At 35.0% G+C, this 27,028-nt stretch overlaps 1 protein-coding gene across 2 annotated transcripts in view; it reads left to right on the forward strand.

Moving 5' to 3' along the window:
• Positions 1–26,174, forward strand: part of LOC150078423 (uncharacterized) — an 80,060-nt gene extending 53,886 nt beyond the window's left edge. For both annotated transcript variants that reach the window (XM_090384995.1, XM_090384996.1), the window contains exons 4-7: positions 1,876–1,990; positions 6,827–7,032; positions 25,012–25,134; positions 25,887–26,174. In XM_090384995.1, coding sequence (XP_090241121.1) covers positions 1,876–1,990; positions 6,827–7,032; positions 25,012–25,134; positions 25,887–26,141 — 699 coding nt within the window. In that variant the 3' untranslated portion in view covers positions 26,142–26,174. The remainder of the gene's footprint in view (positions 1–1,875; positions 1,991–6,826; positions 7,033–25,011; positions 25,135–25,886) is intronic.
• Positions 26,175–27,028: the final 854 nt, after the last annotated feature.

Here is a 27,028-nt window from a genome sequence, read left to right on the forward strand (position 1 = left end):
ACAATAAGTGGCATTAGCATTAGTAGAGGCATATGATGCAAGAAAGCAAGCTTATATAGCATCAGCTTTAAAAAAAAAAAAAATCCCATTTCAAAAGTTTGTCTAGTTCTGCCTTGAATTTATTTAAGCTGTAAACTTCCACAATGACAAATGGAAGCTTGTTCCAGCAATCAACCACCCACTGGTTAAAGGCAAATTTTTACACATCTATTCAACAACTGTCTTTCTTCGGTTTGAATTTATTCCCCCTCAGGTGCGTAATCTGAGCAAGAGGAAGAATCCCATCAATATTGAACTTTCTCACACCATTCAAGGCATTATACACATCAATCAGATTACCTCACAGGTGCCTAGTCTCCAGACACTGCAATTTGCAGAACTTAAGCCTTTCTTTGTAAGAGTAAACCCTTTGTTCCACTCATCAATCTTGTTTCTTTCCTCTGTACTCATTCCAGCAGCTCTACATCCTTCCTAATGATGTTATCACGTAGAGATAGGGAAGTCATAATCCCACTCTATATGGCATTTGTAAGGCCGCATTTGGAATACTGTGTTCAATTATGAAGATCTCATCTGAAAAGAGACATTGAGCTTCTTTGAAAAGTTCCAAAGACTGGCAACTTGCATGGTGACATCTGCAAAAGGGCAGCTATACAAGGTAACACGTCGAATGTGTGTGCTACAGAGCTTGGCAACTAGGCAGCTTAGGGGGGCCTGATGGAGGTTTATAAGGCTCTGAGAGGGATAAATAAAATGATTGAAAGCTGAATTTTCACTATTATAAAGATTCTAGAATTAAGGGCCATAGGGGGAAGGTTTAAACTAGATTGTAGGAAGTTTTCTTTTATCCAGTGAGCTATTGATTATTGGAACAAGTTGCTTTTGCAAATAGTTGTGGCTGACGGTTTGAATAAATTCAGAAGTCAACTGGATATTTACCTAGGTGAGGAGGTAAGCTATTTTCTTATCTACTTTTTACCTTTTTTTTTTTTTTTTTGGTTACTCCAGTGCAGCAAAAGCCTTTGGCTTCTTAGCACTATTATGGCTAATATTAATACTATTTCCTGGCACTGGCTCAGCATAAAGCTTTTATTCTCTTTCATCTGTAGAATATGACATAGGCTTTCAGTTTAGCTCTTAGCTGCTAGCATGATTGTGATTTGGTATTTTTCATGTGCGGTCCTTTCCATAAACACGAATTTTGTACTATTATCGTCAAAAGTAATATTATTAACCATATCGGACCAGATAGGTATCTCTTCTGTTGTCTGTTTTAGTAGTTCATTTATTTTCTTTTTAATAAAGGATGCTAGAATGTCATATAACTACCCTATATTTGCAATTAGACATTCTTGCTTGCTGTCTTGTGCAACATCAGTTTAATAGACAGCATTGTGAGCCATGGTGGCACTTATTATCATGTGAACATGTCATTTCCAACCTGGTTTGACACTTAGTAAACAAGAAAAAGGTGTCTGAATAAGCATTTCAGAATTCATTAAAATTATGATTAATAGTTTTTTAATTTAGGAAACAAAATTAAATTTCATTAGTATTAAATTTTTTTTTTTTTTTTTTTGTTGTATCATATGAATAGTACAGCAGCTGTTTCATTTGTCAAATTTGTATGGGTAGTTAGTTGGCATGAACTTTATGAAGAGTAGAGGCAAATTGTGCGGTGATGCCTGTAAGCACATCATTAATATAGTAACTGGCTACTATTTGAGGCATGGCACTATTTACAGTTCCCATAAATATTCCATTATATAATATTAAAGTAGTTTGTATTTTTTTCTGTTTTTATATCTGATTCTCTTTTTCTCTATTTCTTCAGATGATTGCATTGTTTGAATTATTATTTTACCTTTTATTTAGGTACTTCTAGAATCAGGAGCATTGGTGAACAAGCCAGATAATTTTGGATTTACTCCATTGCATAAAGCAGCATACCATGGAAGAGCTCTGCTTACAGAATTGCTCATCACTGCTGGTTGGTCAAGTATTAATAAATTAATCCATTTCTAATTCATTAGGAATACATTGTTTTACAAAATTAACTGCATTTTGATGATTTTTATTTTTGATTTGGTAGTTGTTGGCGCATCGGCTTCTGTGGCCATATTGCACCTCCCAAGGTTTTTTTTTTTTGCAGTACTTTGATCCAAGCCCGAGGCGGGAATCGAACCCGCGACCTTTGGGTTGCCGGGCAGGTACTTTATCCACTCGGCTAGCCCGGTCGGCCGCATTTTGATGAATTCTGACGTGTTTTCAGTTAGCATTTATAATTAGTAATGAATATATAGTTTGAAATCCTTGAAAACATTTAAAATACAAATGACCATCTTACCTAAATGTAAACATGCACTCAAAGTGATGCACATGCAGTTTCCAGAACTGTATGTGTACACATCTGTTCAAAAAGTTCTAAGGGGTTTTTTTTTTTATTACAAAAGAAGCGATGGAGATAGAAGTCCATGATAATGAGTAAGCATGGGAAACAACTCACTTTATTATAACTGGTTCGAGTTGCTTCCCACTCAACCAAACCAGAAAAGGGGCAGTATATGTTGAAGTTCAGATGTGTCTTAAGCCTGTGCAATTGTAATGAATATGAATGTGGAACAGTTCATCAAGTTTTATGATTCTATTGTTTGAATTATTTTGCCTTTTATTTTATGAAGAATAGATAAAACAGGGCAGCAATTCTCCAAATTGGCTGAAGAATCAAAAAATTTGTTCTGACAGGCAGTTATCCATTTATTATATTGTTAATGTAATGAGAATCTTTGGATCATGCTGGCCTGTTTTGATCAAAAATCTTGAGTGAGCTAAACTTGCTCCAAGATTGTTGAATGATAATCAGAAGGTTTACTGTTGATCAATATGCAAAAGGCTGAAAAGAAGGGGTAGAAATGGACCCTAATTTCATGAACTGCATTATTACTGGTGATGAAACACTGGTGTATAACTAGCCCTGAAACAAAATTCCAGTCATCCCGCTGGAAGTTACAAAACTCTCCCTGCTTAAAGATATCTGGAAGGATTTCATTAAAGAGAAAACAATATTGCTTAGTGTTTTTTTTTTTTTTTTTTTCAAACATTCAGAATATTCATTCATTATAAATATATTCAGAATGGCCAGATGGTAAAATTTATTATAAAGAAGTTTCAGTTTGATTGAGAAAAAAAACATGATTAGCTATTTAAAAATTATGGATTATTCCCCACCATGACATCATCCTACACACACGTTAAACTCTCTATTTAAGAATTTTTGGCCCAAAAAAAATTTAAAAAATTCTGTAATACCTGACCCGCCATACTCACTTGACCTCATCTCATGTAGTATTTTTTTCCTTCCCAAACTCAAAATGAAGCCAAAAGGAAAAATATCTGACAACATTTCTTCCAAAAGTGTCAGGAACATTGGGACACTTGCATATCATTAGGGCAAAACTACTTAAAGGGGACTACTTATAAAAATGTTTTTTATGTCCCATAATTTTTTATTTATTTATTTATTTTTTTCAAATATAGTCTGTAAACTGAACTTTTCTGATCAGGCTTCGTGTATATGGGATTGTGAAAAAAATCTTTGGAATCTTTTTTTTTTTTTTTTTTAACTTTGGGAATTTATTGGGTGGCAACTCCATTTAGCAGAATTCTTTTCTAGATCAGAGTAAGGGAAATCTTGAGTTAAGGTATTCCTTGGTGTATCATGGTGCCTTGATAAACTGTGTTATTTGAGGATAATAAACCATTCAAACCTACATTGGTATAATTATGTTTATTTTCAAATTTGAAATATGTGCGTAATGAATTCAAACGTTTCATAGTATTTTCTTACCACTTCTTCAGTGACTGCAAAGACAGTAACTATTACGGAATTATTAAATTTTTTTTTTTAAATAGGATTAAAATTTTTTATTTAGTAGAATTAAAAGTTTTAGTAAATCAGACTTATATCTAATTCGAAGAATTTTGTTTTGAGGTTAATTTTGTATAAATAAATAACAATAATACATAAACACTTACCAGCTGTCTTTGCATGTCGCCGTCTCAAAAGGTCTTTTCAATTACAAGAACTTGATTTGTTTATGGGTGAAAACTTGTATATATACTGTAGTTTACTTATTCTCTTTGCCAGGTGGTTTGGTGGACAAGAGTCTAAAGGATTATTCATAATCTCGATATCAGGGTTTTTTCTTGTGTAAACAAACAAATAAGAGTTATGGATAACATTAATTGCAAGATTGAAAACTAGCACATACATTCCTTCAAGAATAGACCCTAACCCAAATTAAAAATAAGTTTAAACTTCTTAACTGCAAATAGCTCTCCAACCAAACATACCCTTCCCCCCCCCCCCAACTAAGAAGTCCTCTACAACCTAGGTGAATCCATACCAACCGCCCTAGAAACAGAAGATCTTAACTGGAAAACTTATTTAGTTTATATGATTCAGTTTATTTAATTTTTTTTTTTCATTTTTAATTTAAAACAATCTTTTATCACACTTAATTAAATGTGTATTAACTTCCACCAATATCCACTACTAAGCCAATACTTGCAGTAATACTAGCCTCGGGGCACAAGTAAACTCTGATATCAAGATTATAAAGACAGTCCCTTAGATTCCTGCCTAAAAAACCACCTGGAAACAAGATTAAATAAACCACAGTATCTATATATATGTTTTTACCCATAAACAAATCAAGAACTTCTTATGACTGAAGTGATCTTTTGTGATGGCAATATTTCAAAGGCAGCTGGTAGGTGTTTATGTATTATTGTTATTTACGTATATAAAATTAATTAGAAGAAAATTCTTCAAATTAAATCTAAGTTTGATTTACTAAAACTTGTAATAAATTCTTCAATAAAAAAAGCTTTTTTTAATTCTATGAAAAAAAAAATATTTAATAATTCCATAACCTTTAGTTACTGTCTTTGCAGTTACTGGAGAAGTGGTAAGAAAATTCACAATCCCAGAAAACATTTGTACGTATATAACAGTTCAGTGGAGTAATGGTAGGAGCATAATAGATAGAAATGCATATGATTAGTTTAAAAAAAAAATTCACTATGTTCTTAGGCCAAGAAGAAATTTATTAATGTGCAATTCAGACGCTATACATTTGATGTATAGCGTCTGAATTGCCAAATGTTTATTATTTTATGTTTATTAAATTATGTTTATTATTTTATTAAAGCCAAATGTTTCAGACTATTCTTCTAGCTCCATGGTTCTTGGACAGTACCAAGGGGTACCTCGGGCGTTGTATCCAAAATGGTGGATTTTCATATGCTGTTTTTAATAAAATTTTTATCAGCTGATTGCAAAATTTTACTGATTTTACCATGTATGAAAACCTCATCTGAAAAAAGAGACATTGAGCTTCTTGAAAGGGTCCGAAGATGGGCAAAAGGGTGACCATATCAGGAAAGATTCCAAATATGTGGGCTACAGAGCTTGGCAAACCAGGTGCCTCAGAAGTGACCTGATTGATGTTTATAAGGCTCTGAGAGGGATTAGTAAAATGAAGATGGAAATCTCACTGTTATAAAGAATTCCAGAACTAGGGGTCATAAATTCAAATTACAGGGGTTGAGATTTAGATTATATTGTAGGAAGTTTTCTTTTAGCCAGTGATTTGTTGATTGCTCGAAAAAGTTGCCCTCACTGGTAGTTGAGGCTGACAATTTAAATAAATTCAGAGGTCAACCTGTGTTAGGAGGGAAGCATATAAATTGCATTTTCTTATCTACTTGGTTTTTTTTTTTTTTTTTCAGTGCAGCAAAGGCCTGTGACTTCCTTGCACTATATGACGAATATTATTACTATTCACAGTCTTTGACATAATTATACATGTTAATTAGATAATTTTTTTCACATTCTTTACATACTGTATATCTTTTCAACCCTTGAATATTTTGGAAATTGGGAAAAATTTGGAAATATTTTGGAACATTTTTTGCAGAATTTTATTTCCAATTATAAAAACACAATTTTTTCAAATATTTGAAAAAATTGTGTTTTTATAAATGGAACTAATAGAACAAAACATTTGGCAATTCCAATCTATTCCATTCAAACAATTATAAGACTTAGATCATAATGTATATTATTCAATTAAAAAATTTGAAATAATAAAAACAGAAAAAGGAGATGAAGTATTAATTGTTCACATAAATGAACTTAACATATTTTTAACAGAGAGATTCAACCACAAAATAACACATAAAAATATTGAAGATTACAAAAAAATAAAAATGACACTAATTTATAAAGGTATGGAAAAAGTGGGAAAAAATGAAGCTCATATAATTGATTTTGAAGAAGAAAATATGAAAATGAAATAAATTTATTAAAAGGAGAGACTACGTTATTTTCTTAAAAAATATAAGTAATTTTAATTTTTTGATTTTCCTCATTTATTTTAGGAAAATGAAGACTTTTTAAGGGAGGAGGGATGTTTTTAAGGAGAGGTGATATTTTTGTGTTTTTAAAAGAGTACATTGTCCCAGAATCCCCATTTTCTATACTACTATGTCTTTCAGTTAGGAAGTTTCATCTTGAAGTGTACTATAAATTGAATTCTTTTTGAACTGTAAATCCTTTTGGGATTGTCTTACTTGAAATAAACAAATAATTATAAGTAGATAAATAACTGGATTATAAATATTCACAGCAGTCTACTTTTAACCAAATTATAAATTTAGTTAAAAGTTGACTACTTTGAATTTTAAAATAAAAATCAACTGTTTTTCAGACACGTGCTTCGTGATGCCATATATTTATTTTAGCTTCTTTCTGCATTTTTAGGTGCAGATGTCCACTTGCGAGATCATAATTTCAATACTCCTCTTCATATATGTGTTCAGAATTCACTAGTTCATAACAATGCTGATACAGTGCGATCTATAATACTTGCTGGAACACGAGTGAATGAACCAAATCGCTTTGGTAAAATTGCTTTGCATTATGCAGCACTGTGGGGACTAGGAGAGATAACTGAAGTCTTGATTAAGGTACAGTTGTTAAATCTCCTTTTAGATTTTTTTTTATCACTTAACCTTCTGCGAGAAAGAAAAAATATGAACTTAAATGAATAATTTTAAGTTAACAAAACTGAAATCAAAACTGTTTTAGAGAAAGGCAATGAGAATCATAATTATTATCTACCATTTATAATGTATAATTTGAACAGTGATATATGAACATTAATTTCCAGTTGATTGTATTACATTTTCAGTTTGATTGTATTACATTTTCCGTTTGATTAGATTACTGATTTCATTATATTACATTTCTGGATCAGTACATATGACTGGAGAGGAATACAGTATTTTGGTTGGTGCAGCAAAAGCCTGGCTTTTCACCATATAACTAATACTAGTGTTAGTTATTGAATGTCAGAACTCTCATTGGATATTGATTACCCAAACGAGGCCTGCTCAAAATGTCAATTAATAATAACATTTGCCATATAGTGCCAGGAAGACACAGGCATTTGCTGCACTGGCCAAAAAAAAAAAGAAATGTAGATGAGAAAATAAAAATTATGTGTATCCCTCCTCACATAGATGTAACTATCTAATTAATCTTTAAATTTATTCAAACTATCAGCTTCAACTACCTGCAAAGACAAGTTGTTCCAGCAATCAACAGCTCACTGGTTAAAAGAAATCTGTATATGATCTACCTAAACCTCTTCCCCTGTAATTTTAATTTATGACTCCTAGTTCTGGAATTATTTATAACAGTGCATATTCACTTTCATTCATTTTACTAACCCCACTCAGAGCAGTTAGTTCACCTCTGAAATGCCTAGTTGTGAAACTCAGTAGCCCACATAATCAGAGTCTTTTCTTGTATGGTCGCCATTTTGATGATTTCACTATACAAGTTTCCCAGCGGAAATGGGGGAACCCCTAGGGCCGGTTGAAAACTAACACTATGCAAGTTGCCCTTTGAACCTTTTCAATAAGCTCAGTGCCTTTTTTCAGATGAGATCTCTATACTTGAACACATTATTCCAATTGCGGTCTTACAGTTGCCTTATCCAGTAGGGTTTATGACCTCCCTATCTCTGCAAGATAATGTTCGATAAATATTTCTCTATTACACCACGTTTTCTTGGCTGCCTGTTTACACTGTTCAGAAAATTCTAAACCGCATGTATCATAACTCCCAGATATGGACAAATATCCCTTTCTTCCTCTACTGTTTTTTTTTTAATTCAACCCCACCAAGTGTATAATTTATTTTGATGTTTCTGTTCACCAAGACCTTGCATTTTGCCACATTAAAACATAGCTGCCACTTCTCTGACCATTTTTGAAGTCTGTTCAAGTCATCCTGAGGGGCTCTGCTTTCACTAATCATTAATGATTCTACCAGTCTTTATGTCATTTGTAAATTTTTGACATCACAATTTCTCGCCCTTCATTAATGTCATTTATGAAAATCAAAAACAGTGGTGGTCCAAGAACCAATACTTGGGGTACCCCACTCCTAACATTACACCTATCTGAAGAATATCCATTAAATGCTGCACTCTGCCTTCTACTCTGCAGCCACCCAACAGTCCATCTTAGACTCTTTCCAGTAATTCCAACATGTTCCAGCTTATCCAGTAACCTCTCATAACAGACTGAGTTAAATGCTTTGCTAAAATCCAAATAAACCATGTCGAAATTGTTCCCATACATCCAGCTCATGAGTAACTGTGTCAAAATAGCTTAATCAGTTTAATTAAGCTTGATTTTTCCCTTAACAAAACCATGTTGTGTGGCATTCAGAATGTCATATCTCTCTTAATGTCCCTGGATTGCACTCTTAACCATTGTTTCTAAGATTTTTCCTACCACTGAAGTCACACTAACCAGTCTGTAGTTACCAACTTCGCTCTTAGAACTGTCTTTATGTATTAGTGATATGTTGGTGCTTCTCCAATCCAAAGGAATCTCTCCAGAGTCCAAAAATGACTTCCTAATTAACTTCAGTGTTTCAGTACACTCCCTGGAAGCCTCTCTCAAAATTACTGGGTATATGCCATCAACTCCAGGAGCCTTAACTTTCCTTTATGCTTGAAAGTTTTTTGAATAAACAGTCATCTCTAAATTTGAAATCACTAATTTCATATGGTTTAGCCTCACTTGCACAGCCTCTTCTCAACGTGAAGGGTCTTTGGTCAGTAAAGATAGATACAAAGTACCTATTCAGTTCATCTGCAACATCAGCTGGGCTATCTAATAGTTTCCTACACCCAGTGCACAATGCAAAAAAATTCCTTATTCCCAATCTCAACTCTCTTACCCAGTGATTTCTCATATGCAGCCATGGCCCCCAACCCTGTCATACTATTACAGATCAATATGTACCTATTGTAGGCTTCACTACTTTTTTGTCACTCTGTAATATTGTGTGCTGTCTTTTTCTACTCTATTTGACCAGCCAGCTCTCATTCATCCATTTTGGCATCCTCCTGCAATATTTTCTTAATGGTATGTATATATGCATTCATGGTGTCAGCGATTTTTGCTTTAAAGCTATTCCATAATTGAAATGTCTTTGCCCTCACTCTGCAATCCACCGTATTAATAGATGCCATATAGCACCTTAAACTGTCCCTTGTGAAATTAAAACCTGTGCCTTTACCTTTAACTACTGCAACATCTTTCTTAATCTTCCAACTGATGATTGTGTGGTCATTACCTGACAGTGGATTCTGTAATTTAAGCCTTGTGATGTCATCTGATTTGTGAGTAATGATGTGGTCAAGAATTTTCTCACCCTTAGTATTTTCTCTGATATGCTGGTACAAATAATAATCATCTAATTTATTTTTAAAAAAAATATTTTTCTTATGGTGAATTTCCTTCTGAATGATCAAGGAACTGACAGATAGCACCACCCACATGTACTGCAGGTACATCAGTTAGTTTTTACCAATGAAAATGTTATAATAATAAAGGAACTTTGGTGTAAAACTAATAAGAAAACTGGACTGCTTTTGTTTAGAAATATTTGCTAACAAAACTCATATGTGAAGCATCCCTGTTTTTTCAACACTAGTAATGTAGTTATTTTCGAAATACTACACTATACTATTGTGGCAGTTCCATCTTTAAAAATAACTTTTCAGTCAAGCCTCCTATACTGTAGTCTGGTGTTTGTACTTGTTTGACATTAATCAAATCATTGATGAGTCAATTTCCTTGTGAGTATTGTTTTATCCATGAATATTGATACAAATTACCTTCACTCTTTATGCCACGATAACTTTTTATCATTTTGTAAAGATTAAGTAATTTGTATTGAATTCTATGAACTATATGACATTGTGTCATGCATTTTAGGGCTACCAATTCTGTCTCACTATCATAGTTTTTCTCCATTTTTTTTTTTTTTTTTTTTTTCTTTTTGCAAAAAAATAGTAAAACCACCTTAAAATGCAATTTTTAAAAAATTCCACAAATTTATTTATTTTTGTTAACAAATTGCATGTCAGATAGACCAGTATTCATTGTAAAATATAAACATGGGACAGTGGCATTGTTCTCTGTAATGTGCAGTCATTTCGTCATACTTGTTTTGTGCAGAGCTAATTAAATATGGCTTTCAGTAAGTTGTCCAAGAAATCCAATGTAAAATTTCAGAAGATGTGCAACAGATTTTCCATATATTGTAAAATCTGAAAAAGGTAACATGTTTGCCTTATGTACTGTATGCAGATGTGAAACACTATGTAATCAGACATTTTACAAACAAGTAAGCGTAACAACAGCATGCATCACATAGAAAGAAATGCAAAAATAGATATAGCATTTCTTAGTGATAATGAGGTCATACTTGCTGGATCTTTATTTACATCTTTTGTCATAGAACATACAGGCCCCTCCATAGCCAGGTGGGAAGGAGCAGCAGTGCGTAGCACACGCTTCTTGATTAGACCGGGGCTCGAGCCCGTCACCACCAAATACGGAGGGTGCAGAAAGGTCAGGGAATGACCACCGCATTTCCCGGAGCAATATGGCCTTAGTTGCTAATGCTCCTAAAAGCCAAATAAACAAACAAACAAACATAGAACATAAGTGAAAAACACAAAATACAGTTATGGAAGAACAAAAAAGGCAGTTGTTATTGAAATTGTTCAGATAGGAAAAGGTAGTGATGGTTCTGAAAAATGGGGAATTTTTAATTTCTACAGATTTCCAAGCTGTATCCCAATGTGATGACCTTTCGTGATTAAAAAAAAGAACATCAAATTGAACCTACAGTATATAACATTGTGCATTTCTGAACAACCTGAAAGCATGTGGGATTCCTTTAAAAAGCTATCTAGCACATAGTGTTGATAATCTGCATGTTATAGTAAGCCTGAAAACTTGAATGGCAAGAGGATCAGAAAATAAGATTTGAGCACTTAGTGGTAATAGGCTGTCCTTATCATCTCATTAATTTGTACAGAAAAGGGAGCTGCATGCTTTCCTGTGAGAGTGCACTTTTTCTGCTGTCTAGAAAGACTTGTTAAATGGAAAGATAGGTTTTAAACTGTTTCAGTTAATATATGCCACTAAAATAGAAAAGATTTTAAGAATGTGTACACATGTTGGCTGTCTTTGGTTAAATTTGAAACTAGACTGGTGGAATAGTGGCACCCTCTGACAAATCTGTTTAAAGAAGTGGTTAGAAATATCATATTAGCACTTTTAAGAAATGCCAAATTGAAAAGTACAAGCAGTCATTAACTAGTGGAACTCGCTCATGTTCATATCCGGTTCACAAACCAAAGGTTTTCAGAGAAGACAAATTGAACTGCTCAAGAAAAAAGAACTTCTGAATTGCAAACATAGAGAAAGAAATCCTAAACAGGCCAAGGTGATAATTTTAGGCATGTTGTCCTCATTCTTGCAGAAAGTCTGTTTGTGTTGCTGTCTTCTCACTTGAATGTAGCAGTTTTCTTGTTACTTTTAAATGTTATGCCAACTTTTTTAAATCCTGAATGTAGCTCTTTAGTTCAGCATACCTCACATCCATCTTCTAACATCATTAATCTTAGGTGTGTTGAAGAATGTTATGTGCAAACTTATTTTGCCAGTTTTCAAATCTTCCACTTCCATTTTGGTACTTGTTTACTATAGGAGACTAAACATACTTTCTGATTTCGGCAAGAGCAAAACATATGAAGACTGTTCTTTTGCTCACTGAGGAAGTACTTTATTGATACATACGACTGTGATGCACAAGTTCCCATTGCAAAATGATGTTATAAACTGAGTTAGTATAGATTCCATCAGTTCTTCATTTTCAAATATGTAATTTTTTTGTGGAGAATTTTCCAATATTTCTTGGTGTCATTAAAGTTAAAGCAGTAGATGTTTTGCAGTATCAGTTCTGTCAATTTCAGTGTACAAACCTACTAGAAGCTGTTATAAAAAAAAAAAAAAAAAAAAAAGGAAGATTGATATACAATAGTCCATGGATGAGGAACTGATTAGTTCACGGGGAAATTTGAAATATATACCACCGAAACGTTACCACTTTGTCGCGGTGAGGAGGCTTGAGTATCCCGATGACCCACAGAGCTATGCTGGCGGTAGCTAGACTACCGGTAGGGCCACCCTAGCCAAACAGATCAAAGGGTAGGGATCAGACAAAGGATAACATACTGGTCCTCCAGGTTGGGGGTTGTGTGGGAGGCTGGTTCCCTCCCCATGTAAAAAAAATAAAAACTCATAAAGCTCAAAGAGGAAAACCGGACGGACAAAGGGATGCGACTCGGACTGGAAAAAGGAAACTAAAAGGAATAATGGACATTTTAAATATTGCAACATGGAACATAAGAGGAGGATTAGGATATCAAGAAGTCGAACTACGTAAACATTTAAAACAGAAGAAAGTAAATATAGCAGTAATAACAGAAACAAAGAAAAAATTAAAACGTATGGAAGATTATGATTCTTATACAATGATATATAGTGGAGTAGATCAAACGGAAAGAGCTAGTGGAGGGGTAGCAATATTAATAGATCAGAAATGGAAAACCAAAACACAGAGCTACACATTTATAAATAATAGAATAATAACAGTAAGATTTGAATTACACAGAGGTTATTTATGTGAACCCCAAACATGAGAAGTATTAGAACCTATAGTACTTAGTACCGTGCTTGGGTTGGAGGTTGAGAAGATGAAAGATATTTTTTGACATTGGACTTGAACTTCTGTAGATTGTAATTTTCAGGAAATACGTATGAAGGAAGGTTGTTCCAGAAAACGGCAGTTGAATGAATAAATGAGGAAGATGAAAAGTTGGTTCTGTCGGTTTGAAGTTGGACAGTAAATGGATGTTGGCTGGTGGTGGCACGTGTTCGGACTGTTTTGAAAGAGAGAGTGGGAATTATAGAAGCCAATTCAGAAGAACAGTGCCCATGGAAGTATCTGTAGAAGAGGCATGCAGCAGAAACAGTATGTCTATGAGAAAACGAGTGGAGAGACTCGCTTTCTCATTGTTAGAGATTAATCATTAATTAACCTAACTGCCTTCTTCTGAATGGATTCAAGAAGCCTGAGAGAGGTTTTGGGGGCACCACCCCAGATGTGGGAGCAATATTCCATGGCAGGGCGGATTTGCTATTTATACAGAGTGAGCAGCTGTTTGGAAGAAAAGGACCCCGAGAGCAAAAGAGAAAACCAAGTTTTTTAGATGCAGAGGAAGCAATATTTGTAATGTGCTTGTGCCAAGAGAGATTAGAAGTCAGGGTAATCCCCAAAAGAGATATATCATTTTGCCTAGAAATCGGAGTGTCACTAAAGATAAGCATAGGAGCAGAAGAATCCTTTTTGCGAGATATAAGACAAGACTGAGTTTTAGAAGGGTTGAAATCAACTAAGTTGTCTTTGCCACACTGGAGAATTACCTGAAGATCGGCATTCAAGGAATTGGTAGCAGATTTTCAAGAAGTTGAAGCTGATTGAGCAGGACAAGGTTTCTCAAAATGGAAAGTGGAATGCAATGTGCTATCATCGGCAAAACTATGGATAGGATTTCCAGTCAATGGAAGAAGGTCATTAATATACAAAAGGAAAAGAGTGGGGAAAATAACTGAACCTTGGGGGACACCGGCATTAGTGGAGAAGTTAGAAGACAGAGAGCCATCTACCATCACCCTCAGTGAGTGATAGAGAGAAAACTGGATAACCAATTACTGAAAACAGTTGGCAAACCATAAGATGGAAGTTTGTTTATTAGACTACCTTTATGCCAAACACGATCAAAAGCCTTTGAGATGTCAAGAGCAACTACTTGTGTTTCACCGAACCTTTCCATTGATTAGTCCATAAATGGGTAACATAAGCCAGAATATCACCAGTGGAGCGACACTGACAGAATCCATACTGGCGATCGTTGATCAGACGGAAGGTTTCTAGGTAGTTTAAGAGTTGGCGGTTAATTGATTTCTTCATTACTTTAGAAAGAATAGAAGTAATTGCAATGGGACGATAATTGGATGGGAGGTATTTGTCACCCTTTTTAGGAACTGGCTGGATATGAGCAAATTTCCAAGCAGAAGGAAAAACACCTTTGGAACAAGAAAGTGAAAAAAGGCGGCAAAGAATAGGAGTAAGTTCAGGAGTAGAGGTTTTGAGAACAAGTGGAGAAATACTATCAGGACCTGGAGCTTTCTTAGCATCAAGATTCATCAAAATCCTTCTGATATCCTTTTGACGGAAGACCACAGGAGGCATTGAATGGAGCATGTTGGGAATGGTGGGAGGTGTTTTACCAAGATCATTAATACATGAGCTGGAGGTAAAATGGGATGCTAGTAGGTCAGCTTTATCCTTGGCTGTAGTGACAACAGAACCATCTGGTTTGGTCAGAGGTGGGAGCAGAGATGGGCAAAAGTTGCGGCCAATAGCTTTGGCAAGAGACCAGAATGCTCGGCTACCATTAGGGCAAGAAGTAAGTTTTCTACTTAGCCTGTTCAAACTCTAGTTTGGACTGATTAATAACTGCTTTACAATTGTTGCGAACTTTGGTGTAGGCAGAAAATGAAACTGAAGAATTAGAAACAAGCCAATTACAATATGCAACATTCTTCTCTTGAACAGCCTTAGCACATTTATTGGAAAACCAAGGTTTAGATAAAGGACAAGATTTTAAAGTGGAGTGTGGGATAAAGGATTCCATTCCTGCAAGAATAATTTCACTGACACGATCTGAGCAAACGTTGACATCAGAAGTTTTGAAACAGTAATCCGACCAAGGAAAAGAAGAAAATAAGTCTCACAGGTCATCCCATTTTGCATTCTTGTAATGCCAAACAACACGAGGTTGGGAATAGCCATGAGATAAAGGTTCCATTGGAGAAGAGACAATCACCAAGTTGTGATCTGAAGCGCCTAAAGGACCTCTCACTTCGACCGTGTACTTAGAAGGGTTGTTTGTGAGAAAAAGATCAAGCGTATTGGCTGTATGATTAAGATTGTCCGGTATTCTTGTAGGTAAATGAACAATCTGTGCTAGGTCATTAGTAATTGCAAAAGCCTCAGCATCTTGACCTGTTGGGTCGGTGTGACTAGAAAACGGAAGCCAGCTGGAGTTGTGAACATTAAAATCACCAAGGGAAATTACCTCACTGTTAGGAAAGTTGGACTGGAGAAAGTCAAGTTGCAAAGAGAGGAAGTCAAAGAGCTCCAAGTGATTAGTGGAGTTGGGAGAACGATAGAGACAACAGATGAATTTGATTCAATGAGGTAGAGAGATTTTAAGCCAGAGAATGTAAAAGAGAGGAGATTCCAAATTGCCAGGTCTCTGACAGGGAATATCAGAACGGACATATGCACAAGTACCACCTTTGAGGCAAAAGGAATCGGTTCGAGCCCGTTACCACCAAACACAGAGGATGCGGAAAGGTCAGGGAATGACCACCATATATCCCCGGAGCAATATGGCCTTAGTTGCTAATGCTCCTGAAAAAAAAAAAAAAAAAGCAAAAGGAATCATACAGCGAATAATTTGAGCATCTGAGATGAGCAGTAGTTGAATCAACCGATAACTGAGAATCTGTCAGAAAAAGTACATGGGGTTTGGCAGACTGCAAGTGGAAATGGACATCGTTGAGATTAGAATTGAGACCACGTATATTTGTGAAATGAATTAGGAAGTGCTTGGAATTTAATTGGAATTTATGCTCCAGAAGATGGAAAAGAGGAAGAAATAGATAAATTTTATTTAGAGTTACAAAAAACTAGATAAGAATATAAAAAAAGGACCATGTAGTTATTTTGGAAGATTATAATGCTCGGGTAGGGAATAATCCAATAAAAAATATTATGGAATGTTATGGAGAAAATAAAGTAAATGGAAATGGATATAAATTAAGAGATTTTGCAACATTTAATAATTTAAAGATAACAAATACATTTTTTAGAAAAGGTGATATACATAAATATACATGGTCGGCAAGAGGTACACAATCAATAATAGACTATGTAATAGTAAATCAAAAATTAGCAAAACAATGTGGAGATACTAGGGTGTTTAGAAGATATGATATTAATTCAGATCATTTTTTAGTGGCTTCAAAAATAGAGTTATGGGCTAAATGGAAGAAGAGAAAAGCTATTAAACAGGGGAAAGAGAAGTTGGGTTATAAAGTATATCTACTTCAAGTAGAAAGTATACAAAATTTATATGAAAAAAGGATTAAAGACGAAATAAGAAAAACATAGGAGAGAGAACAAATAGCTGAAGAATGGAATAATATACAAAATATAATTCAAAAGATAGCAAAAGAAACACTAGGACAATTCAGGAAAAACTATAAGAAGAGGAGGGTAAAGATATGAAATGAAAAAATAGCTAAAGCAGTACAAGATAAACAAGATAAATATCTTAAATACATACAAAACAGTACAAGTGAGAACGAAGAAATATATAAACAAGAACGCAATAAAACTAAAGATATAATAAGGAAGGTTAAAGCAGAGTCATTGGATAGATTTATAAGCACAATAGAACATGATGTTCATGGAAAACAAAATTTGGCATATAAAATGATGAAACACTTGAATAGCACAGAAAACGACACTTCAAGAATAAATATAATAAAGGAAGAATAATGGAAAAAACATTATGAAGAATTGTGGAAAGACCCAACATATCAAACAGAAGAGATACAGTTAGACCCAGTTAGTGACATAGATCCGATAACGAAGGAAGAATTGGAAAAGGCATTGAAATCTACAAAAAATAGGAAAGCAGTAGGAATGGATGGTATAAATGCAGAACTTATCAAGTATGGAGGAAGTTTTTTTAAAGACAGGATACTAAATTTATTTAATAAATGTTGGGAACGATATAAAATACCAGAAGAATGGAAAATAGCAAAAATTATTTAAATATTTAAAAAAGGAAATAAAAATGATACAAAGAATTATAGAGGGGATTAGCATACTAAATACAGTATATAAAATGCATAGCAAAATAATAAATAATAGAATTAAAATTATCTCTGATGAAATATTAATAGAAGAACAAGCAGGATTCAGAAAAGGAAGATCATGTACAGATAATATATTTATATTAAAACAAATAATAGAAAAACGAAAAGAGTTTAATTTAGAAATGCATTTATTATTTATAGATTATGAAAAAGCATTTGTTTGAGTAAACAGACAAAGACTATGGGACATATTGAGTAATAAAGGATACCCAAAGCATCTTACAAAAATAATACAGAGTTTATACCTAGGAACAAAAATAGTAATAGATATAGGTAATAAATTAATAGAAGAAAGTATATAATAAATCAAGGAGTTAGACAGGGATGTAGCTTGTCACCAACGCTGTTTAACATATATATCAAGGATATGATATGATATGTAATTTGAAAGAAGAAATTAATACAGGTATATATTTAAATACAAAAAATAGGATTAATACGGTTATTTGCAGATGATCAAGTAATTATTCAAGATAGGGAAGATAATTTACAAAGAGCAGTATTTAAATTAAACCAAATAACAGAAGAATATAAAGTTAAAATATCAACGATGAAAACTAGAACAATGGCTTTTAAAGGGAAAAATACGGTGAGAACAAAAATAGTTATAGACAGTAAAATATTAGAACAAGTAAAACATTTTAAATATCTAGGATGTGATATAACATATGATGTCGAAGAAGATATGAACCAGAAATTGGCAAAATTTCAAAATATATGTGGAACAATAAAAAGAACTCTGGCTAAGAAAACAAGGAAAGAAACACAATTGAAATTTTACAAAGTAATGGCAATACCAACACTTCTTTATGGTTCTGAAACGTGGATACCGAAACAAAGAGACATTAATAAAATACAAGCTGCAGAAATGAAATTTTTAAGATATGTTAAAGGATGTACAAAATTAGATAACATACCAAACGTAAATATTAGAAAGGAATTAAAGATTTACTCAATTAATGGAAAAATTATAGAATATAGACAAAGATGGAACGAACATATAGAAAGAATGGAAGATAATAGATTCCCTAAATTAGCTTATACATATAGAACAAAAGGAAAAAGAGACAGAGGAAGACCAAAGAAAAGATGGGCAGACCTCTTCAAGATCAAACAGGCAGATCGTTTAATCCATGAAGGAAGATAAGATAAAATAAGATAAATTGGCAAAGCCTGCAACAGTATATTTCGTAACATAATCATAATTGGTTGATTCTTAAGAGCTGTTACAAACAAAAATCCATAGACAATAAAATCATTGGGAATCTAATGTTTTTGAAAACATACTGCACTGGTTAAAAATCCTGTGGCTGCATTAAGATAGTTTATTCAGTTAATAACTAAATTCCTATACATTAAGGTGACGTTTTGAGAACCTTGTTGGTACCCATCATCAGACCATATATCGACAACAGTCAATATATGGTCTGATGGAATTTAGTTATTAACTGAATAAGCTATCTTAATATTCATGTGGTATAAGAGTAGTCATTATTAAAAGTACAATTCTGTAGTATACACAGAATTATTTCATTTAGCCACTGTCCCTGCCCATATGTGGTTTGTGCACATGTGATTTGATGTAGTGATTTTATTTTTAACACCGATATTTGCTAATGTATTGTAGAAGTATGGTTTTATTGTGAAACAGTAATATTTTTGCTGTAAGTATAAATTGGCTACTGTGCACTTAATGGTTCTACTTTGATAAATTCAATATCAACATCTGCTTTACTTTTTGCATGAATGTATAGGTGAAGATTTCTTACCCATGGGATAATTACTGATGCCATTTGATCACTGCCAATTGTAGCCTTAAAATAATGTGTTTTAGCTTTTCCTCTGAGAGTAATCATAGTTCTTTTATATTACCTTGATTTTCGTAATGAAAACTGGCATATGACAGCGATTCAGAAATGCGAATTCCTCTTAATGAATAAGATTTTGGGTCAACAGATTTTTACAGTTTATTGGATATTACTAGTTCAGAAGATTTTTAATAGAGTATTGTAAATTTGTAAACCGGACTCCAAATCGTACGCAAAAATTTGTATTTCGCTTCGAGTGTATCTTATTTCAAGATGGCAAATCAAACTGGAAGCACTACTGTTAGGGTACATAGTTGGTTTAAGTCGGACTTAACAAATCACATATAAACAGTTGGTACTTAAATCAAATAATGACCCTCCTCCATTGGAGGTGCTTGATTATCCCATTTGGAGGGGTAGCTTATGTTTGATAAATTTGATTTTGGTCAGACTGTAAACAGAAATGTTGTTAGGGTGGAACACACTTGACAATCTCATAAGCAAACCAATTATTGGAAAGTAGATTAAAAGAGGCGACAGTTTTTGGAATGTTTTCTTTAAAAAAATGGGTACTGTTAAAGGATTAATTTCAGATAGCAGTTTTATGACTGATTGCTTATCCGAATTGATCAATCTCCACTTGGTTTGTATAATTACTTTTCACTGGCCTTTGCCCTGTAGTTAATGTGTTCTGCCATATATAAAGGAGATTGCAACAAGACATCAAAGGCAGATATTGTTGGGATATCAGAGACATGGTGTCACACAGACATAAGCAGTGCAGAACTGGAATTAGATAGATAGAAAGGATAGATAGGACAGGAAGGGAGTAGTAGTAGTGGCATGTGATGCAAGAAAGCAAGTGTATGAGCTTATGCAGCATCAGCCAAAAAAAAAAAAAAATCACACCATTCCCTCCAAATGCCTGTCCAGTTCCTCCTTAAATTTATTTAACCTATCAACTCCACAACGACAGATGGAAGTTTGTTCCAGCAATTAACGACCTGCTGGCTAAAGGCAAATTTCCGCACATCTATTCTACATCTGTCTTTTCTTAATTTGAATTTATGCCTGGGGAGGGGTTATGCTGTTAGTTAAGAAACACATAAAATCTAAGGAAGTGCATCCAATTGATGTGGGTGGACAATGCAATGTTGAGTCTGTTTGGTGTGACATAAGCACTGGGAAAGGAAAAATGAGAGTAGGTGTGTGTTATAGGCCTAATGAATCTGATGAGTATAATGAGCAATTGTGCAGAGAAATAGAGTGGGCCAGTAAATTAGTGTGTCTTATGAGAGATTTTAATTTCCCGGATATTGACTGAATTTGTGGGTTGGTCACTCACACACTAGCAAGGCTTTTGTGGATTTATTGGATGATTGTTTTCTACATCAGCATGTTCAGGAGGCAACTAGAGGAAGTAATACTCTTGTTCTGATTATCAGTAGTGATTCTTCATGCATCAAGAATCTGCAGATAAAGGAACCACTAGGTGGCAGTGATCACAGTGTGCTGAAATGGGATTTACTCAAAGAGGTAACTACCATCAAGGGTAAAGGGAAATGTTTTTGCTTTCGTAAAGGTGACTACGGTGGTCTGAGACAGTATTTAAATTCTATACGGTGGGACCAACTGATGATATTACCAACAGAAAATTCAAAATGAGAAGCATTAAAAGAATTAATCTTGGAAGCTACTAGACTTTTCATACTATGGAATTGGTATTGGGGGAGTTCGGAGGCCAATCAATATGCTGGAAGTCAGAACTGTGTTCGTGAAACCATTCCTGCATATCAAGTGCCCAATGGGTCAGCGCATTGTCATCTTGGAAGACACCATCGCCATTTGGGAAAAAGTGTAACATAGCGGGGTGTACACAGTCAGCAAGCAGTTGACGATAGCGGCCATCTTACAGAGGGTCGGGGCCACTGATTGCTCTCAGAATCTGTTCAACTGCCTCAAGAGCTACTTCTCTAACCGATGTCTCACCATCAAAACTACCTGGTCTTGGCGCATTATAGCCTTAGATGCTAATGCGCCAATAAAATCTAAACAAATCTAAATCTAAACCATCAAAACAGTTCCATTCCATCACCCGACAACTTACCAGAGGTTGTCCCCAAGGCTCCATCCTTGGTCCAGCAGTGTGGAATATGATCCTGGATGACTGGCTTCTGAGGATATATCCCAACGTTACACAAACTTCTTATGCTGATGACCTTGTCATCGTCGTTGAAGGACCGACGAGAGCTACAATAGAAACTAGGGCCAGTGCAGTACTGTCTGCCCTTTCCGAGTGGGCTGAGAACAACAAACTTTGTCTCTACTGAAAAGAGCAAAACCGTTCTACCGAAAGGAAAGTTGGATGTGGGGAGGCCTCCAATCATCCGTCATAAAGGGCAATCACTCAAAAACCAACACACTGTCATATATCTGGGTATTACACTGGATGATCGAGAAACTTTCATTCCCCACCTATGTTCCATCAAAGAGAAAATTAAAGCCTATATTGCCATGCTGGCATGCTTCACCCGCAAAGACTGGGGCCTCAAAAGCCGGGTTTTACATCTTTACACAGCTGTATTTATTCTCATTGTCACATATGGCGCCGCAGTTTGGTATAACAGGATGAAGATAGTAAGAATGCAACGTCTGATCCTTCAGGTACAGCGGCTTATGATGCTGCAAATGACTCGTGCATGTCGGACCACGTCAACCGCTGCACTACAAATTCTTACTGGATGCTTACCCCTAGATCTCCATGTCATATACTTTGGCCTCTCTCATGCCATCAAGAAGAATAAAGAGGTTGAAATACTCACCATTAAAACATGTACAGACACTAACATCAAACATGAGATGACCCCGTGTGTGGACTGAACTGGCAGACACGATGGAATAGCTCATCAACAGGTGAAATTTCTAAACTCTTTATTCCGGATATCACCTTTCTCAACAAATGACGTTGCAACTGGTTCTACCCTAACGTCATGTATCATTTAAAAGGTGTCTTCTCGACTTTGGTCTGGCTGAGGATGCTTTTTGCATCTGTGGAGAGTCAGAGGACTGGAACCACGTGATGCACTCCTGTCCGATCTATCTTGACCACCACAACCAGCTTCTTCTGGCCCTCAGTGCACTGACAATCCATCCAGAGGCTAGGGTATTGGAATTAGAAGAAGCCTACAAAGCATTCTCGACCTATGCCACCGCGGTCTTCAACAGACGCCACTATCACTCACAACCACCAACTGGCACACCTATGACCACCGCAGCTCATTCTGTTGACTAGCTTCCCCACTGCCAATCACACCAGAAATTAAATAACTTGTCAGCCATAAGGATATACCAAACCCAGTAATGATTCTCTACTTCACACGATGCACCATTGCAATCATGCCATCAAGTTTCTATTATGTGGCCACTCGAGGGCTACCTCATTTTTTTATTTTATTATTATTTTTTTTTTTTTATTCCTGTCCATCCACAGTAACTTCATCTTCCACTGCAATGCTCCAACATGTTCTCTGCTGCTCCTAGAAGACTTCACCGGGCGATTCTCAACTTCCCTTGACACAGCTTCCACCAGAGATCCTTTCCGACGCCGACACTTCTCTCTGCAGGGAATAAACCAATGGGATTCCTGCCTTCATCTCTTCTCCGTGAAGCTCCTTGCTGACACCGCCTCTCCGTCGGCATGGGATTAGATGCTTTCGGGCTCTTTTGCTGGCCTGGAATACTCCCCAGGTGGGATTTTAACCACCCTCGATGAATCCTCATTGAAGGGGCTCTGCTGACGCTGGTCAACTGACAGGTGTGGGATCATCTGGCCGATTGGCCCTCTGCTGGGTGTAGCTTTCCGCTCTGCCTACCCTTGCTTCCTTCCTCTTTTCTTACCTTTCCTATCCAACTCACTCCGTTCCTCTAACTTGGCCTCTCTCCTCTCTAGCTTTGCAAGTGGGGAGTGAGCCCGTCAGGCGTTCCTTCTACCTTCCTGGCCCGGCTCCTCGTGCCGGTAGATGGATGCTGAAAGGCTCCTTCCATGGTGATCGCTCCTCCCAGTAACTAAGAGGCCAGTCAAACAACATACTGCTCACACATAACCCACACTGACTGGCCTTGCAACATTGTATACATCACAGAGTACTCAACGCGGATTTGTGGGGAACTGCTTGACAAAAACACTATGTCCACTAGTGGAGACCAGTGGACATAGTGGACATAAAATACGTTGTTCCACATGCACCAGGGGTCCTAGTTCCTGCCAGTGAAACATGCCCCACACCATACAACTGCCTCCACCGGCCTGCACTTTTGATACCATGCATGATGGATGAAGAGCCTCATGTTGTTGTTGTTGATGCCAAATCCGTACACGACCATCCATGGTGTGGAGTAAATAATGTGACTCATCCAACCAGCACATCTTCTTCCAGTCTTCTAACATCCAACTTGCATGCTCTTTGCACCAATCAGATCTTTTACGCTGATTAACCTTGGTTAGGAGAGGATGCCATATGGTCGTCTGCTGGTATAGCCCATACGTGCGAGTGTGCAACGCATGGTCATGCCAGATATTGTTCTGGGTTGGCCCATGTTGTATTGGATAGTCAACTTTTCAACAGTGCTGCACCTGTTCGCCTATATGAGTCGTCTGACCCGGCGCTCACCTCTAACGTCAATCTTTCGCTGACCTTTGCAGTTTTGCTGTTGGGTTGTTGTTTGACCATTTTGATGCTAGTCCTGGTACACTTTAACCACAGCGGCTCTCAAACACTCCACCAGTTCAGTCGTTTGGGAAATCGAAGCACCAGCTCATCGAGCACCCACAATCTGTCCTTTGTTAAAGTCTGATAAATCCTTCCTTTTACCCATCACGCTCGGAATTTTACTACCTACTGAACCACTGACACCTTATCTATGCTACGTAAGTCGACTAACTCTGCACTCTCGTACTTCACGTGGTCAATGGGTCGCATTCAATTTTCATAGGGGTGGTCATAATTCAGTGATCACTCAGTGTATTTTATTTTTAATTTTATATGCAAAATGTCATTTCTGTCAACCATTGTGCACAATATCTTATTTCAGGTTTTACTCTTTGCTGTGTTTGTTGAATTTCATCACTCTAATACAACAGGCTTTTCTTGCTTTTTTTTCAAGTTAGCATGAGTGTGCTCTCATTATTTCAGTCTTCATTTCTTCCCATAACTTAAAAATTAGACTTTTGCTTGGTTTTTAAGTTGCTTTGCTACCTGGCACACTTTTCCATCTGTTGCTTTTCATTGTATTTCAGTTTGTATTTTTTGGTTCTTACAAATTTCAACGTTTTAGGCAATTTATATTTCAGTTATTATATGATAGCCTTTCTATATGAAGTATAAAGTAGAATTTTTATATACAGTACTTCATCCTCACTCAAGGTGCTGTACAGGAATAAATTTGGATATAAAAATAGTTCAATAAAGCATAGTTAATGTATCTATGAAAAATTAAGATTCACTCTATTTCGAAATCTGTGAAATTCTTTACAGAGTAATAATAATAAAATATTTAAGTACTCCTTTAATTCTTCTTTTATTTACTTAAAAAAACTTATTTTAATAACGCATATATGCTAATTATTTGAAATAAGCTGTTTTCTTTTGTATTAAATTTATAATTCTTAACTCTCTTGCTACAGGCAAATTCTGAAATTGATTACATGGATCTGAAATGGAAGACACCACTTTTTTGTTGTATTCGTGCAATCAATGTACCTGAAAGAAAACGTGAGATGTTTCAGCAGCATTTGCCATCAATTAAGGTTTGTTTTTATATAAAATGTGCTTGTTTTTATTGGAATCTGTGCAGTTTCTTTCCCAATTTTCACATAAAACAGAAATAAAACTCCTGATACAGAAATTTTTGTAGCCTTCTCATGCAACAAAATGTTCTAATTCAAAACTCTCCCTCCTCTTCCTGCTCCAAGTCACTGATACTCCTAACTTGGGAGTGGTATTTGTTGATTTGCATTTATTTAAAAATGCTAACTCTGCTTTCAAAAGGCTGGCTTCCTCAGATCTCTTATAATTTTTAACTGTGCCAATTTGCTCTTACAAGTACATAAGATCTGTGTTCTTCCTGCCCTGGAATGAATTCAAGAAGCTTTAACTTCTCAAATATCTTCCAATTCCTTAAATGCTTATGTCTAGGTAACTTTCGATATTGTCATCAATTAATGACAATATCGAAAGCTCAACATGTGCAATTGCTGTGACCTCTTCCTTGCTTTGGATGTGGTATTGATATATTCCAGCACGCTAGAAGTATATCAGCAACTTACTCATCAATATGTTACAATGCATTAAATTGGTTTAAAATTAAATAAATTCATTTGAATCACAGAATAAGATGTTACTTCTGATCATGGCTGTATTGTGTTCTGTGATTAGTAAACTGAGTTAATTCCTAGAAGAAACTTGAGGATGAATTTGTTGTTCAAATCTGTAATAAGTTTAAATTCTTTATTAAATGTAATATACTTATATAAACCCCTTAATGTACCATTTATTTCAGGTTCTAATAATGAATGGCTGTGACTCTTTAAATCTAGCCTCATGGCTTCATCAGCATAAAATTCTTTCACCAAGTTATCATATGGATGAGGACTTCTACAGATGGTACGTTTCTGCACAACCAGAATGTTTGAAGCATCTCTGTAGACAAGCCATCCAACAATATCTCCATTATCATGATGACAATGCAGTTCGAATTCAAGAGCTTCCTCTTCCAAAAACACTGAAAAATTATCTTTGTAGAAAGTTGTTATGATACCGATTATAGATATAACCGATAGTATTTTAAAAAGCCCTGTAAAAAGAAAAAAAATGAAATTATGAAATTTAATGATATTGTAAATAGGTTTAATTGTGTAAGTAGTTTAAAAGAAATAAAAGCTTCACTTTGTGTAAATATCATAACTAAACTTCTTTTAAACCTAATTATACTTGTTAAACCTTTTCCCTTTATTAGCATTGAATTGTTTTGCTTTTTGAATTCTAAAACAACTGATAACTAATATGAACATTTTTGATTTACAAAGTGAAAATCTCACATGATAGATTTAAATTTTTATCTGGAAGTGAGGTTTATCAGATTATTGCTAAAATGTCATAACTTGCTTCTCTGTTTATTACCATTTAAGGACTTGCTGGTTTATATTTAAGAGCCTCTGTCTTTTTTTTTTTTTTTTTTTTTTTTTTCAATATGGTTTTTTTAAGTAAAGTAAATATTTATGAAAGTTGATATGTGTACTGTAAACTAGCTTATTTCTAGTCATAAATATAACTTGACCACCAAAATGGTTCAGACAGCAATTTTGAATTCGAGAACAGTGCAATTAATTAGTGATTTTTAATTGGTTTTATTTGTTGAATAATGTGTATTTTAATTACTTGTGAACAGCTCTTGCTAAAAGTATTTTTTTCTTCAAATGATCATAATTAAATAATAAATTCAATATTGCATTTCTCGAATGCAAAAAAAAAAAAAAAGAAAAAAAAACGTGAAGCATAAATGTGTTCAGTGAATCATTTAGTAAAGTTAGACTTTTATTTATTGTTTGCCATTTGCAGTTTCTGCATATATGCTTGGCTTGTTCATAAAGACACTTGTATTATGATGTACAGATATATTTGTCTTTAAAGATTAATTAGTAC

Source organism: Mastigoproctus giganteus, chromosome 11, assembly GCF_048544385.1.
Source record: "Mastigoproctus giganteus isolate SK-2022 chromosome 11, ASM4854438v1, whole genome shotgun sequence".
Classification (NCBI taxonomy): Eukaryota; Metazoa; Arthropoda; class Arachnida; order Uropygi; family Thelyphonidae; genus Mastigoproctus; species Mastigoproctus giganteus.